Source organism: Myotis lucifugus, unplaced genomic scaffold (assembly GCF_000147115.1).
Source record: "Myotis lucifugus unplaced genomic scaffold, Myoluc2.0 scaffold_291, whole genome shotgun sequence".
Classification (NCBI taxonomy): domain Eukaryota; kingdom Metazoa; phylum Chordata; class Mammalia; order Chiroptera; family Vespertilionidae; genus Myotis; species Myotis lucifugus.
The window spans coordinates 442879-458733 of record NW_005871339.1 but is presented as its reverse complement, the minus strand read 5'-3'; the positions used below and the strand labels follow the sequence as shown (position 1 = coordinate 458733).

Sequence of the window (15855 nt, the reverse complement as noted above, 5' to 3'; positions counted from 1 at the left end):
CCTCATTTCCTCCCCTGAGGTTCACTGACCGCAGTGCCCAGACTCCTGCCCAGAGCGCCCTCTGGAACGCCCCTACCCTCCACCTGCCCCTGCGTCCCCAGAAAGGAGCCACGGGTCCACGGGCCGGCAGATGTCCCCTATCTCACTATCCCGCCACAGGAGGTCTCCAGCAGCGGTGGGGAAGGTGCCCGAACCCACCAGAGCCCCGTGTACAGGGCAGCACTTGATGGTTTATTCACACACTTTGGGAGCACCGCGGAGTAGAGCAGGCAGCAGCAGGTGTGACTGGGGACGCGGTGGCTCTCCTCTGCTGGACCACACACTGCAGGGCACAGCCCTCCTCCCATCACTGCTGCATTCTCAGAGCCAGGCAACCAGTTAGCACCAGGAGGTTGCCTGCTGCAGGAGAAAGCTTGCGACCACCGCCACAGCTCGGCGAGGGGTTTGAGACCTGCCCGTGTCGGCAGCTGGGTGTTAGCAGCTGTGTCCAGACCCTCATCCAATTCACCTTCGCTGGGGGGCCATCTCATTGACCGAAGCACGCTGGGCTGTTAATATTCCACGGGACAGCGGTAACGGCAGAGCTGTGTGATGGGCAGGCACACAGCCTTTTTCCCCAACTACCCCAGGCCCCCGTGGGAACCTCGCTTAAGGTGAAGTAGTTCAGGAAACAGGCTTCTGACAAAACATCTGTGCCCACGTTGTCCCCGAGTGGCTCCTTCCTTACTGAAAAACCACACGTTGCACAAGAAGGCCCCGTGCCGTCTGCCACATACCACTGCAAGAGCAATTATGGAACATCCTTCCCATAAAAATAAAAAGCGTGACTGTAAAGCGGGAACACAGCATGTACTGGTCTTGATTGAGGGTTGTTTCGAGTTCAGATAAAGGCAGTGCCAAGCAGAGGGCTTGTTCGCAACAGGAACATCTTGCCCAAGATAAAAAGCCTCTTGCTCTGGCAGCCGGAGGGAAACCGCAATCAGGGAGCAGGATGGCAATCTGACCGTGTGGCATCAACATGGTCTGGCTATGAATAATACACAGGAACAGAGCAGAAGGCGGGAGGGCGCGGGGCGGGAGCCAGCGCCCAGAGCTAGAGCCGCAGCTGCAGACTTTCCCGCACGAGGCCGGATGGTAAATATTTCAGGCTTTGCCGATCCACGGTCTCTGTACTCAACTCTGCCACTGCAGCCATTAGCAAAACGTGGATGGGGATGGTGGTGTGCCGATAACACTTTATTTACAAACACAGGCAATGGCTGGTGCTGGCCTGTGGGCTGGTTTGCTGACTCCTGGTCTAGTGAGAGAGAGCACCAGAGAAAAGTGGGCTTCGTGCTGGGGACACCATCGTTTTTCTTCATCTCTAAAGTCAACAGGTCACTTGCACTCCAGAACCATCTTATCACCAAAGACTTCCTGTGAAATGCAAAAGTGAACAGAGCCACGGCGCTGCACAGGGGGGAAGAGGGGTGGTGTAGAGACTGCAGGCACTGGTGTAGCTACTGGGGACACTCTCCTTGCTGCATGCCTGCTCTAATGGGGGGCATGTTTCCATAGCAACAGTGATGACCATGGAGCTGGAAATGACCCCTCACCTGTGTAATCTCTCAGGACACTTAATCAAATCAGTAAGTGCAGGTCACTCTTCTCTTCTAAACGTCTGTTCCGGGTCTGGATGCAGGTGTGAGCCTGTCGACAGTCCGCTGTCCTTCCTGACCTCTCAGCACCAGCCCCAAGGTCCCTGGAGGAGGTCACCGCTCACACCCTCCCTGCCAGGTGCCATGCTAAGCTCCCCATGTCTGCAGTCAAGACCCGATGTGGCAGGGAATCTCATCCCCTGTTGTTGTGAGAGAGCTGTGGCTCCGGGAAACTAAAGAACTTGCCCAGGGACCACCAAGGGGACCCGCCCTCTCTCTGCCCCTCCCCTACCTACCTCCTCACTCACTCTGGGAGACCCTGTGGTGAAAGTAAAGACCCCACTTGGAAGACCCCACTCAGGGCGTCAAAGACGGCAGCCCAGCCCCCAGCTTGACTTCACGGAAGGCCCCGAGCCAGGCCACCGAGCCCAGTGCTCCCAGACTCCCAACCCTCGGAAACTGAGATGATAAATGGCCATTGCCCTGAGCTGCTAAGTCTGAGGCAGTTCGTGATACAGTCACCGATAGCCCACCTGTACAGCTGGAAAGATGAGATGCTGTGGCCTGAACTAGGTCACCTGGGATGGGGGTGGGGTGTGTGGATGGAGCAAACAGGAGGCCCAGGGCAGGGCCTGGGCCAAGGTGGGGGTGGGGAAGCATTGTGTGGTCAGAACAGCTTTGCCAGCTGGGCCCAAGTGGAGCCCTCTCCCGGCACCAGCACCCTTGGTGTGACCGCTAGCAACACCCCGCCCCCCCAACTGTAACCCCTGGGAGTGCTGGACCCGCCCACCTGCAGAGAGCAGAGTTCTCACCTCAGCAGCTCCAGGCTGTGTCCCACCATGCAGGCGGAGCTGTGCACACTGAGCCACAGGGGCCTGCCTTCGTGCTCCTACAGGTGATTGGCAGAGGGCATGCCCTCGGGCAGCAGAGAGGAGAGCAGGCCCCTTCCCGGGGTCCATGTCACCCCTGCTGGAGCAGCACCATCACCAAAACTGCACAGCGGCCCAGAACCCTGCAGGCCATCTGGCAACAGGAAGAGTCTTCCGTCTCCATGGTCCCAAAGTCTTCAAAGAGCCAGTAAGGAGGAGCCGCAATAGGTATACGCACAGGAAATGCTGGTTGGGAGGCTTGGGGGAGCCAGGCAGGTGTGGGCACCTGGCGTGGGCAGAAATGAAGCTCATGACTCGGCTGGATTAGAACTGGACTCAGACAGCATGGCCTTTAGAGATGCCAAATTACTTCTTTTTTTTTTTTTTAAGAAAGAGAGCAGAGACCATGAGGGCCACAGTGACAACCCCAGAGCACCGTCCATGTGGGAATTCTGTGAATGGGGCCACCAGAGTGACCACTGGGAGAGGAAAGTCACTGGAGTAACACAGTTTGAGTAGCGGACTCGAGGAAAGGGCGTGGTGCTCACCTTTCCCAGGGCCACTAGGCCCAGAAACAGCCATGGTTTCCCCTTCTTCCTGGATGTTCCTCGAGATCTCTCCCCTCTCAGGTCAGCAGTCGGGCACTGCACAGCCTGCCACAGCCACAGGTTCTAGGTGACATGGGACCCAAGCCAGGCCAATCCCCAAACTTCCACCTGACTCACTGGGAGAAAGCATTCTTTCTGCTGGACTCGCTGTTAGAATACGGCCTGGATGGAGGGTGTGGAGAACCTGGGTGTGGCCATTGGAGGGGTCAGGGTGGACAGAGGCCCAGCCTGATAATGAAGACTGAGACGCTAGATCAAGCCACCTGAGTCACCAGGACCTCCAACTAATTCACACCCAGCCACCTTCTCGACCAGCCCACGTGAGCAATTCTGTGTCTTCCTTCTCCCCTCTGTGAGGAGGCCTGACAGGAGTCCGGCCCCAGCTTCAGCCAAGAAGAGGAGCAGATGTGTCCTGCCAGATGCCCAGGCCACCCGGACTCAGAGGAAGTGGTCCCTGCTGCCTGGTGATTCCTCTGTGCTGGAAAATCACATACCCTGAATTCGAGTCCGTGACCCACTCTGAGCAGACCTATGGGGTCTCCACACCCCTCTCCCTCACCCCCATCACCTACACAAAACCCTCCAGGCACAGTCCTCTCCCAGGGAGGCCTACCCCTTTGGGCACTGCCAAGGAACAGGGGGCAGATGCCACTTTTCATAATGGGCAAGGTTAGAGAGTTGGGCCCAGGCCAAAGCCCTCCCTGGAATGGCTTGCCCCAAACCTGACTGGTCCCTTTGCCTGGCCCACACCAGTCCCATGTAGAAGGAGGGGCGGGGGGGGGGGGGGCAAGCCTGGGACCAACAACCCTAAAGCCTTTTTCTCATCAGCTGCCAACTCAATGGCATCTGTCACAACGCAACATCCGACACCCTGTCACATGCCTGCTCGGCCTCCCCCAGAACCAACTCCTGCACATGCTTGCTTCCTTCCGTCGGCCAGCAGCTTCCTTATCTGTACCTGGAACAGTCTCTCTGGATGCTTCTGCACCACCTCCTGGCCCAGCCTGCTCTCCACAGTTCCTGGCAGCCCCTGCTTTGTCCCTGTCACTTGGTGTGGTTTCCCAGTTGGGACAGCCAGAGACCCTCTGCAAGCTCATACAGCCTGGGCCTGCCAGAGGCTTCCCGCCACTCTATGTGCGGCCGAGCCCAGTGTCAGTACTTTTCTTAGCTCAAGCCTCGTTAGTCAGATGGTTCTCTGCCTGCTTGCCAGGTAAGAACTTGGAACACACTGCTCTGAGATGCCCTATTCTCCAAAAACTTACACTGACCCAACAACCACTCATCCCCACCTGAGCACGGCATCCTTCCTCATTCTCCAGCCTCCGGGCCATCATATACTTTGTGGACGAAAGGGGCCACATGCTGACCTGACAAGCTCAGGAGAGGCCTGCATGGCAGTTTTGTACTCGGAGACCTAAAGTAACCACAAAGGATGGTCTGAAATTCAACTTTAACAAAAAGCAGTTATGGTGGGCAGTTACGTCCTAGGCCAGTATCTTCACTGATAAGGTCAACTGAGCCCATCTGTCTTTTTGCATCTATGATAACATATCCTTGGGATGTCTGGGTAACTTGTGACTTCCCCTTTTATGGAGCCCCTGGGGCAGGTGTCTGGGCCCAGGACAGATGCCGCAGATTCTTTCATTTATCATTTAATTGTTCCTGTACCCACCTAAGTATGTGTCCATCATTTTACTTTTTATCCAATCCCAGGGGTCCCCCCCCCCTTTGCTTTATCCCTCCTCCTTAATCTATCACCAATGAATTTCATGTAACTCACCTATGTCCCTCCTTTGATTGCAATGTATAAATACAAATGTAACCCCGCCATTCTCCGGAGCATTATCTCAATTCATTGAGGTTCTGCTTCCCGGCATATGTCGACAGTTTGGCTCAAATAAACTCACAAAAATTCTTTACGGGTTTCAATGGTTTTTTTACGTTAACAACCTGGACCATTTCCTCCCTGTGCTGGACCCTCAGGGCCCCTGCAGGCCACCACCAAAACCTTGGCTCCCTGTGACTGCAGGCTTACAAGAGCCATCCCCTCCTACAGATACCTGGGGCAGGTCCCCAGGAAGCCAAGACTAAAGCCAGTGTCTGTTTTAAAGCTCTGACTGGCAGGCCAAAGCCAGGAGAAGGACCTAGTGGGAAAGAGGTCTCAGGGTTTGGTCTTGTCATCCCTAATTCATCTGAGATCCCAAAAGCCTGTCTTAATGTAACTTGCAGCCCAGGTAACCTTGAATTTCTAAAAGGTTTAAGTACTTGTGAGGTTTCTGCTAGGGCTGGCCCCACGTCTTTGGCACCCACCTCATTTCCTTAAATGCCGAAAGGGAGGGAGAAAGGAAATCAACACACCCTAGGACTGTTCTGCATTCCTTATTTCAACAGGACAAATTGTTGTAATTCAGGAGAGTTAAGAGCATCGCGTCTAGTGCTCGGGGCTGGGACTGGAGCTGAGGGCTGGGGCTCGGGGCAGGGGACTCCGGGCTGAGGGAGGGTCGCCGCAAAATGACGTCAGGGGCCCGCGTTCCCACGCCGCGCCTGCGCAGGACCGAGCGCTGGGCCCGAGGGGCGGGAGAAGACGGCTCCACTGCGCTGGCGCGGCCCCGCCCCCTCACCGGGAGGCCAATGGACTCGAAGGACACGCCCCTGACGACGCGGGCCCCGCCCCCTGGAGACGCGCCGCGGCGGAGCCAAATCCTCCGGGATAGCGGGCAGGTCCAGGGCCGGGCTGGTGGTTGGGGTCCCGGCGACCCATCGCCATGAAGCTAACGCGCCAGATGGTTCTGTCCCGGGCCAAGGCCTCGGAGCTGCATAGCGTGAAAAAGCTCAACTGCTGGTGAGGCCCGGAAGCCGGGGGCCTCCCCGCTGCCCAACCCCTGCCCTGGAGTGGGGACCCCTGTCTGCCACCCCCTCCCTGGGATTGGGGCCTCCCGTTCGGCACCTCCGCCCTAGAATGGGGCACTCCGCCTGGCACCTCCGCCCTGGGTTGGGGCTTCCCCGCTTGGCACCTGCGCCGTGAGATGGGGCTCCCAGCCGACAGCTCCGCTGTGGGGCGGGGCCCAGAAGGGCCTCTTGAGGAGCCGGTTGGAGGAGGAGGGCGCCTCCAGCCTTCAGCCTCCTGTCCCAGACTGGCCTTCCGACTCCCAAGAGCCCACAGCCTCTGGGAGGTGCTGGTACAAGCTCAGGTGGCATTGGCTAAGGTCATTCCAGAATTCTCACACCCACACACCCCACCCTTCCCCGCGGCGGTGTTTCAGACCCAGGCTCCAAACCTGCTATCCTTGCCGGAAACAATTGGGATTACCTGGAGGACTGTTATGGGGCTTCTCCATAGGCAGTGGTTCTCAACCTTCCTAATGCCGCGACCCTTTAATACGGTTCCTCATGTTGTGGTGACCCCCAACCATAAAATTATTTTCGTTGCTACTTCATAACTGTAATTTTGCTACTGTTATGAATCGTAATGTAAATATCTGATATGCTATATATGTGTTTTCCGATGGTCGCGACCCACAGGTTGAGAACCGCTGCTAGAGGGACAACTGGTTCCTCTGTGGACGGTCTGGTTTCTGACATTGCCAGTCATTGGGAACCAAGTCTACTAACAAGGTGGGAGATTAAGGTGATTGAAGCCATTTCTAGGAGAAAGTAAGAGAATTGAGACTCTTCAGCAATGATATAGCAGTCCTTTCTGTAACTGAGTCCTCAGGGAGAGGAGCTGTCCCCAGGTGACTCGCTGTCTGGGAGGTGATGATACAGGTGATGTGGGGTCAGTGCAGGCTCCAAGGGAGGGTGGTCTGACTGGGCCAAGGCAGGACCAGAAGCGCTTCATGAACTCCTGAAGGAGGTACAGGTGTTCACCGGGGACTCGGAGGGAGGCTTCACACGTGACTGTGAACTGGACAGTTCAGGTGGGAGTAGGGAGCTCAGCCAAGAGCAGACCTTCCTCCCGCTGGTGCCCGAATATTGACCGCAGTGTAGGCGCTCTGCTTGTTCAGTAAAAAGCTCTTCTTGCCCTCGCACATGTGCTACTTTGGCCACAAGGTCCCGTCCTTCCTTTTCAATAATGCATGACTTTGTTCTGCATGGGCTGGTCATACTTTTCTCTCAGCAGGGAGAAACAGCAACTCTAATTCGGGCTTTCTAAAGTGTTTCATGAGTTGCATGTTTAGCCTTTGAACTTGGCCTCTTATGAAGACTCCCTCGTTCATTTACATCGTGAGGGACATGATCCTGCTGCCACAGCCTTGAGAGTGAGTGTCTTGTGTCCTGCAAGTGGAACAGCCTCCATTGCTCTTCAGTCTGAGATGCCGCCCTCAGGCACCAAGCCTATACCCTGTGGTTTTGTTGATAATCTGCCATGAAAGAGTTTTGACACCTTTGTCAGTTGTCTGGGCAAGCTTTTCCTCTGTCATTGAAATCATAGGATCTTAAAATTTGTAAGCATTTATTGTTTTTTTTTGTTTTTTTGCTTTTTATTATTTTTTTAAATTTCTTTATTGATTAAGGTATTACATATGTGTCCTAATCCCCCCATTACCCCTCTGTTGTCTGTGTCCATTGGTTGGGCTTATGTGCATGCATACAAGTCCTTCGGTTGATCTCTCTCCCTTACCCCCACCCTCCCCTATCTTCCCTCTGAGGTTTGACAGTCTGATCGATGCTTCTCTGTCCCTGGATCTGTTATTGTTCATCAGTTTGTGTTGTTCATTATATTCCATAGCATTTATTGTTAATTTTTGGAGTTATTTCTAATTTTTTAATTAACCTTGAACAAAATTAACGTACATATATCTCTTCTTTCCCCAGGGGCAGCCGCCTCACAGATGTAAGTATTTAATGCTGATCCCTGATCCCAGAGTTGTAGCCTCTTCCACAAGGGAACTGTTAAGCTGCAGACCTGCACCATTCAGTTCAGGCCGTCGTCGGGTGCTTTGTTCATTTAGCAGTTGTTGTAAGGCAGAACCACTAGTAAAAATAACATCCTCTAGCACCCGAGTTTGTTTTAAATTCCTGTAAACATTTGCTTTAGACACGTCCTTGAGGGTCTCACAGAAGAGGGAGCAGATCCCAGTGCAGTCTGCTCTGACCTAGGGTGGAGTCCGGGGCCTGGGGGCCTCTGTGGGCTCCTGGACTTCATGTCACCGAGGAGGAGGTTCCTCACTTCAGCTTTTGCTTTTGGTCACGTCCAGCTTCACGCTCCCCCACCAATGGCAGGAAGAGATGGGGCGGGGGTGGGGGGCAGTACCCAGAACTAAGTGAGCTGTGAATAGATTTTTTCTTTTCTTTCTCACCCCAGAATGAATGCCCTCAACTTGTGCAGAGCCTGAGTGCCAGTCATTCAGTTCTTATCTGCTTTTGTAACTTGAACTGTGCCTTTCCTTAAAAACAAAGTTTGAATGTTGCTGAGTCACTGGACTGTCCAGAAAAGCTGATTCCACCTCAGGCAGTAGCGGAAGAGCTGCATATTTAGTAGAAAGCACACACACACACACACACACACACACACACGAAACCCATCACCATTGCAGCAGTAGACAAATCCGTTGCACTACGAAGCATCCTGACCAGACCGTGAACTTGCTGTGGTCAGGGACCATCTGGCTTCATGCCCAGTGAATGGCAGACACTTAGACACTTGGCGGCTGCACCACTCAACAACCTGACAGGTTAGGGAGCTTGACGGACCCGCCTGAGCCTCTTGCTGCCCTTTCCCACTGAATCAACAGTGTTAACACCATCGAGATCCCGTTTTCAATTCTGTCTCCCTCTTGGCCCAGCTGTGTTGGTGAGAAGGGGTGTCAGTGCTGTCCCTATAGGTCAGGGACAGCAAGAAGGAAGGTTCTCTGTCCAGCTCCCTGAGGTCCTTGGAGGGCTTCTGAAGCTAGGACCGCTCTGTCTTGGCTTCTGGCAGTGTTTGATGGCAAGGCTGTTTGAAAGCTTGAGAGAGAGCACATGCTTCTCCTCCAGGCTGAGGGACTATCTAGGCTGCAGGGTGGGGGGCATGCAGAGCCCACGTGCGCTTGCATAGATAGTGCCAGGTGAGGGGGAGGCCACGCTACGTAGGCCCTGGAGGTGGAGTTGACTGTGGCTCCAATCTGTTGGGCTGCTAGATGTGATGTCACAAGGCCAGGGCCAGCAGCGTTTGCAAGCGCTTTCTCTTCCTCCCTAGATCTCCATATGCCGGGAGATGCCCAGCCTGGAAGTGATCACCCTCAGGTACCTGAATGCCTGCTGTCACTGTGTCACTGGGGCTCGAAAGAGGAGGGGAACCTAGATGACCCGGAAACCCCAGGAAAATATGGGAGGGCCGCTGGCTCCTTGGCTCCGCCCGAGCTCCACCCTCCTTTCTGCCCCCCGCCCCCTTGCGTCCCTGCCCACCCTCTCTGCAGGTCAGTGGGTACAGCCCCCCAGGGATGAGCAGCCACCCTCACGGTGGCCACATCTGCCCCCAACAGCCCCAGCGCCCCAGCCTTTTCTGACCCGGTTCTATCACTGCTGGGAACTCTGCCAGTTTCTCTATCACATGCTCTGTCATCGATGACTTACCTCTTTTTGCATCATTGGCATTTTAACAGACTAAGGAAACCCTGAGTGAACCAGATTCTGTCCTTGGGGTTCCAGGCAGCTGGGGAGCTTGGAGGATGTGCCCCCCTACCCACTCTGGGCCCAGGGCTGCAGCTGATGCTGGGGATCCCTGCTGCTCGATGCTGGAGAGCTTTCTGCAGGTCCCCCTGTGTAAACCTGACAGGGAAGACAGACTCTCCCTGTATGGCAGTTCCAAAGGTTCTGGAACTATAGGCCCTGGGGTCCCGTGCAGGCTCCTGTGACTTCACTTCCTGATCACAGGGCTGGCCACCCTATTTGTCCCTCCCTCACCCTCTGCTCATCCTTTGGGCCTTCCTCGGTCACCTGGTGGATGCCTGTGCTGCCCACATGTGCTCACGGCACCCATTCCTGGCCCAAGCCCCTTGGTGGGTGCCTTCTCGAGGGATGAATGAGCGAAGAATGGGCTACAGCTGTGCCCAGGCTCAGTCCGCTCTCCCACCTGGGCAAGGTTCAGACCCCTGTGCCTCGGTTTCCCTCTCTGTAATACAAGATAATATCAGACAGAGGCTCACGGTGCTGTCTCTGTAGCGTCAACAGCGTGTCGACCCTGGAGCCCGTGAGCCGGTGCCAGCAGCTGAGCGAGCTCTACCTGCGGAGGAACCGCATTGCCAGCCTGAGCGAGCTCTCCCACCTGAAGGGCCTGCCGCGCCTGCGGGTGCTGTGGCTGGCCGAGAACCCGTGCTGCGGCGCCGACCCCCACCTCTACCGCATGACCGTCCTGCGCAACCTGCCCAACCTGCAGAAGCTGGACAACCAGAGTAGGTGTCCCCGCCGAGCGCGCCCCAGCGCGGCCTCCCTCCTCTGCCCTTTCTGCCAAACCCTGACCCCTCCGGACCTCCCAGACACCTCCTCCTCTAGAGTCTCCCAGAAGGACCCCCGGGCTTGTCCCTGTGATCCATTACGGGGGTGCAGCCCCACGTGCAGAGTGCAGGATCTCCGGTGAACCTCACACAACTTGTCTGCCCCACTGCCGACACGCACTGGGCTGCCACACACTCACCCACGTGCCCTGGATACATGTGAGGCCTGGGTGGGCCGAATGGGGTCACTGCTGGCCCACGGGACCCACGGTGGTAATGCCTCTGTGCTCCCCGCTTTGGCTTACCTGGTGTTGGCCTCTACCTGTTGGGGGTGTGGCGTTTCACCTGCATCTCCATGGCCCGCAGGCAAGCCTCTGCCCTGTGCCAAGGGCGCCTTGTTCTCTGCCTCCGGTTCCGCCCGTTCCCAGGGCTGGACCCTTTCTGGGTTGTCCGCCTACTCTGTGTGCTGGCTCCTCATCCTTGTCTTATGTGCAGTTATTTTCTCCCAGATGAACAATTTTAATATAAATAAACTCCAGGGCAATTAAGTCAAATGGAATAAATGCAGTGAATGCTGTTTCTTTTTAAATTTTAATTTGAGGTTTCTTAATGAGTATTTGCTTTTGGGAAGTGCTGAAAGTCAGGTTCAAAAGCAGTCATTGGCCACCTGCCATGTGTCCAGCTCATGTGTGGGCTGGGCATGGCTGTTGGGGTGGACAGACAGACACCTCTTCTCTAAGGCAGACTGCATGCGTGCCACGGCGTGGGGCCTGCATGCAGGCGGCCGCTCTGATGCTTTCCCCCTCCTTCCCCTCGAAGCTGTGACTGAGGAGGAGCTGTCCCGGGCGTTGATGGAGGGAGAGGAGGTCACGGCCCCCAGCAGAGAGGGCATGGGGAACGGCAGGCCCGAGCTGTCCTACGCCCTGAGTGCCATGAACGCCGCTGCCGAGACCCGAGGGGACGCGCTGAGCTACGGCGAGGAGGAGGCGAGGTGCGCAGGGGTCTGTCGGGGTTCCCCCTCTTGAGAGCCAGCAGCCATGTCTCCCTTCTCTGGGGAGGGAGGGAGCGAAGTGCCCTGGGTGGTCCTTTCTCACCTGCCCTCGTGGCCGGAGAACGCTCCAGGCACAGCGAGTGCACGTGTGGAACCAGCCCTTCACGGGTGGCCTGGAGGTGGGGCTCGGTGAAGGGGATCAGTGGGCACCTGGGGGCCAGCTGGTAGAGGGAGTACCAGCTGGAGGAGCCTCCAGGGCAGCGGAGGGGCCTCTGAGGACAGTTGTCTGATTGTCATGGACGTTGTAGAGACGGTGGTTTCCAGCGGGGCTGCCAGGCTCCGTGCACAGCAGGCGAAGCGCTGTCTCTCGCATCATTTGTGTTTAGTCCCTCCACCCTTGACCTGGGGCAGGCACCCCAGGGCCCCAGGGAATCCGAGAGAAATGGGTGCTGGAGCACCTTCCCCCCCTCCAGTCGGGTGCTGCTGTCCCTCCAGAAGTGATGGCACGTGGTGGGCGTGTGGCTTTGTACTGGCGGATGGGAGAGCCACTGTTAGGCGTCTCTTCCTCACTATGCTCTGGGCTCTGGGCTCTGGGCACTGACTCTGCAGAAACGGTCCCTGAGCTGCTTAGCCCTCACGCACTGTCGTCACCCCCCACCAGCACACAGGGACAGCTCGGCCTGAAGCCCCCTGCCCGGGACCGGTTTCCTTCCTTCCCACAGAGGGAGGCTGTGAGCAGCCGCAAGAACAGGGTAAGTGTGATGGGGTGGCCGCTGGCTGCCTCTGCCCAGGGTGTGGGAATTGTGGTGGGAGTGGGGCGGGGGCTGGAGACACCCAGGGACGAACAAAGCCAGGCTCAGGTGCGGGTCTCGGGAGGTGGGGGCTCCACAGAGTGCCCTTGTATCCTCTGAGCGTACAGTCTCACAGCGCGGTTTGCTGAGCCACGGCCATTCCTGTGGGCATCTCACAGGAGGAATCAGCTCACCTAGTCACTCGTGTGCAAAATACCCCCCAGTTTTCATAGCAGACATGGCAACGTTTCCCTGCTTGAATGCAGGTAGAAACCGAGTACAGATACATTGACACACACATGCATCACACATGTCTGAGCACGTGTTACTGAGTCGCCCTTGGCCGCTTCTGATTCCTGCTCGACCACCAACCAGCTGTGTGACTGAGGGCCAGTGACTCAGCCACTCTGGGCTTCCAGGCTGTGAGCATGAGAGGAGATGGCGTGCAGGGAGGCCCCAAGGCAGTGAGTGCCACCCCAGAACTGCAGCTGGCACCTTAGGCTGTACAAGTCTCCACCTTCCCATGTGTCGGCGGGTTGCATGGAAGGCCGACCCCCATGACGTGGCGTGCTGCTGGCCAGGGCTCTGGGCACGTATGGTGTGGGCAGCCTGGCCTTGCCGGGGGTGGCCCTCAGCCAGTAACTCTCTGTCCCCAGAACAACGTCCTGACTGCCATCCTCCTGCTGCTTCGGGACTTGGACACTGAGGGGCTGGAGGCCGTGCACCAGACCGTGGTCAGCAGGCTGCAGGCTCTGCACAGACAGGAGCTGCAGGAGGACATGGAGTGACCCAGCAGGGACCTGCCCTGTGGGACCTTCTGCTGAAGTCCCAGCATCTTCCCGAGCACCCAGGAGGTGAGGCCGCTTGCCACAGTCACGGCCACTGCGGGACCCTAGGCCGAGTCCCAGCACCTGGGGCTCGGTCCGCAGGAAGCCTCAGCCCGCCCTGGAAGGCTGAGCTCTCACTTCGGTGGCACCTGGAGAGGGCAAGAGGGTGTCAGGCGCTGGCTGGGCAGACCCCGCTCCCTCGCCCTCCTGTGGGGGACGCCCTTCTCCCTAATAAACATTTTCCGAAGCCCGGCCTGGAAGCAGGTTTCCTAAACGATAGGCATGGCCTTGGCATTCACGCATTTCCCGCAGGCCGTCTCTGACTCGGTCATGGGGTTCAGGAGCCTTCCAGAATTACGGCCTCCCTGCAGACAGACGCCCTCCTCAGATTCACATCAGCAGAGGGTGCTTGCAGACTGTGTGACAGGCCTGGAGGGACAGGTCTGCCGCGTCTGCTTGGGCATCCAGGTGCGGCCACAGGTGGAGCCGCTGGGCGGGGTAGGGCGGCCTCTGGGAACGGCATCTAACACGTGTTCTTCCTCTGGGAAGAGCGCAGGCCTTTCCGTGATGCCGCAGCCCCGGGGGCCTTCCTAGTGCCTCCAAAAGCTGGGGAAGCCCCTCCGTGGAAGGGGAGCAGGATGACCCCAGCGCCCCCCATGCCCCAGGCATTAGAGACAAGTCCGTTCTCGCTGCTGTTGAAACGACTGGAGAGGGAGACAGGCTCTTCCCTCTGCTCTTCCTCCCTTTGGGGTGGGGCTGTCCACATCCCTGAGAGCTGAGCTGCCAGCTGTGTGAGAGCCACACAAACCAGAGGCAGGAGCCACGTGACAGCCGCAACGGGCCAGCGTCTGGAAGACCCCGGCTTTCCTTGCTGAGGCTGCACCGTGGGGCCAGCTCTTTGCAAGCCGCCGAAGACCTCCAAACTTGGACTGGGGAGACCAAGCAGAGGCGGGGCCTCCTCTGTGGCGGGACAAGGGCTGAGCTCTGAGCAGTGGGAGGCAAGGGGTCCGTGCGCGGGGTCATCTGGGAAGGTGGCACAGGCCCGTACGTGTGCCTTCTCGTCATTGTGGGCTGTGGCTCCCAATAAACCTGTGCCTTGGCTGGAACAGGCTGGGTGTGGTTCTGTTGATTATGGACACCCTCTGTCCCCTGCTCACACCAGCATCCCTCACACCCTGGTGCCTCTCACTCGGGGACCCTGGAATCGGACTTGGGATGAGCTGCCCGCCTCAGCCCTCAGCCCCTCGCTCTTCACCGCCCCCCCGCCCCCCCCCCCCCCCCCGGTCCACGCCAAAACAGAGGGTGCCAGCTCACTGCCTCACTCCTGCAAACCGGCCACTCGGGGGGCCTCGGAGCTCTCGTGCTGGACCCGGGGCAGCACGTTTACCCACGGCCTCTGGTCTTCAACAGGGCGCCTGGCCGCCCCCACCCTGAACTCCCGCACCCTGAAAGCAGGGATTTCGAGCCCAGCAGGCTTGGCATACACCCCGTGTCCTGTTAGCCCCCGTTAACGTGGGACAGGAGACCCAGGAGGCTCGTCACTTGTCTGCCGGGCACAGCCCACACTCACGGCAGGCGGAGCAGAACGAGGCCCAGCTCCAGAAATGAGCGCCCAGGAGGTGAGGATGGTGTGGCCCCGGCACAGGGCCAGTCCCCCAGGCCCGCTGTCCCCCTGGAGTGACCGAGGCTCCTCACAGGCCTGTCAGTACATGAAGGCAGCCGGAGGGATGAAGGGCCCAACCTGGTCCCTAGAGCAGTGATGGCGAACCTATGACACGCGTGTCAGAGGTGACACGCGAACTCATTTTTTTGGTTGATTTTTTTTTGTTAAATGGCATTTAAATATATAAAGTAAATATCAAAAATATAAGTCTTTGTTTTACTATGGTTGCAAATATCAAAAAATTTCTATATGTGACACGGCACCAGAGTTAAGTTAGGGTTTTTCAAAATGCTGACACGTCGAGCTCAAAAGGTTCGCCATCGCTGTCCTAGAGCCACCGAGCCAGGCCCAACCAGGAGACCTCTGCCCAGGACCCCCCCACATGGCCTGTGGGCCCCCAAGGCCAGGGCCTCCCCACCAAACCTCACAGGTCCCAGCCCCTCATCCTGAGCCTCTGCGGGCACTGAGGGCAGGAGCGCAGGCCGGAGCATCCCTGGACGAGGTGCCCCGGTAGCCACTGTGGGGAAAGCCCTGGACAGTGCAGTGAGCTCAGGAGATAGGTCCCGCCAGAGCGTTACCTCGGTGTCCCCCCGAGGTACACCGTCAGCTCATCCCCCCGGAGCCAGCACCACGCTGCGGATCGAGGCTCTCGCTGCCCCGAACTGATGGATCAGCCTACCGCCCGTGGCGGCGGTGATGAAGTTTCTGGCTGTTTCCCCCTCCCATTGGCCACCCCCACCAAGGTCTCCCAGCAACCTCACTCATATCAGCCCCTGCCCTGGCCGGGACCCCTGGCTCTGCTTCAGAGACCCCAGTCCAGGCTAAGTCTGGGGGACCGTTCAAGGTCAGACTTGGGAGCCCAGGAACCAGGCTCAGAAGTCCTCATCCTGGGGGAGGCCAGGCATGTCACCTTTCATGACAGGGCTGGGGGCACACAGGTCACCCCTCGGAACAAGGCTGAGGGGTCTCAGGTCACCCCTTAGGACAGAGATGAGGGGCTCAGGACAGGGCCAGTGGAGGCTCAGGTCACCCCATTGGCAGAGGGGCCTGCTGG

General features: G+C 57.6%; 1 protein-coding gene across 6 annotated transcripts; it reads left to right on the top strand.

Moving 5' to 3' along the window:
- The first annotated feature begins 5791 nt into the window (after positions 1–5791).
- CUNH21orf2 (chromosome unknown C21orf2 homolog) lies at positions 5792–14244 on the top strand. Of its 6 annotated transcripts, none has more exons than XM_023763551.1 (8): positions 5792–5956; positions 6637–6729; positions 7930–7948; positions 9293–9339; positions 10258–10487; positions 11349–11520; positions 12182–12272; positions 12968–14244. In XM_023763551.1, the coding sequence occupies exons 1-8, from the start codon at positions 5880–5882 to the stop codon at positions 13097–13099; spliced, it is 861 nt and encodes a 286-aa protein (XP_023619319.1). In that variant the 5' UTR covers positions 5792–5879; the 3' UTR covers positions 13100–14244. The 6 variants fall into 6 exon arrangements, with proteins under 6 accessions (XP_023619319.1, XP_006099974.1, XP_006099976.1 ...); XM_006099914.3 differs by lacking the exon at positions 6637–6729 and adding an exon at positions 7232–7373 and having other exon boundaries at positions 5829–5956; XM_023763552.1 differs by lacking the exon at positions 6637–6729 and adding an exon at positions 7235–7373 and having other exon boundaries at positions 5831–5956.
- The last annotated feature ends 1611 nt before the right edge of the window (positions 14245–15855 follow it).

Bases quoted from the DNA above. Each gene is read 5' to 3' on its own strand.
- CUNH21orf2 (XM_023763551.1), top strand. From the start codon at position 5,880: ATGAAGCTAACGCGCCAGATGGTTCTGTCCCGGGCCAAGGCCTCGGAG. The intron at 5,957-6,636 runs GTGAGGCCCGGA...CGCGACCCACAG, and splicing joins GTGAAAAAGCTCAACTGCTG to GTTGAGAACCGCTGCTAGAG. The intron at 11,521-12,181 runs GTGCGCAGGGGT...ACCCCCCACCAG, and splicing joins TACGGCGAGGAGGAGGCGAG to CACACAGGGACAGCTCGGCC.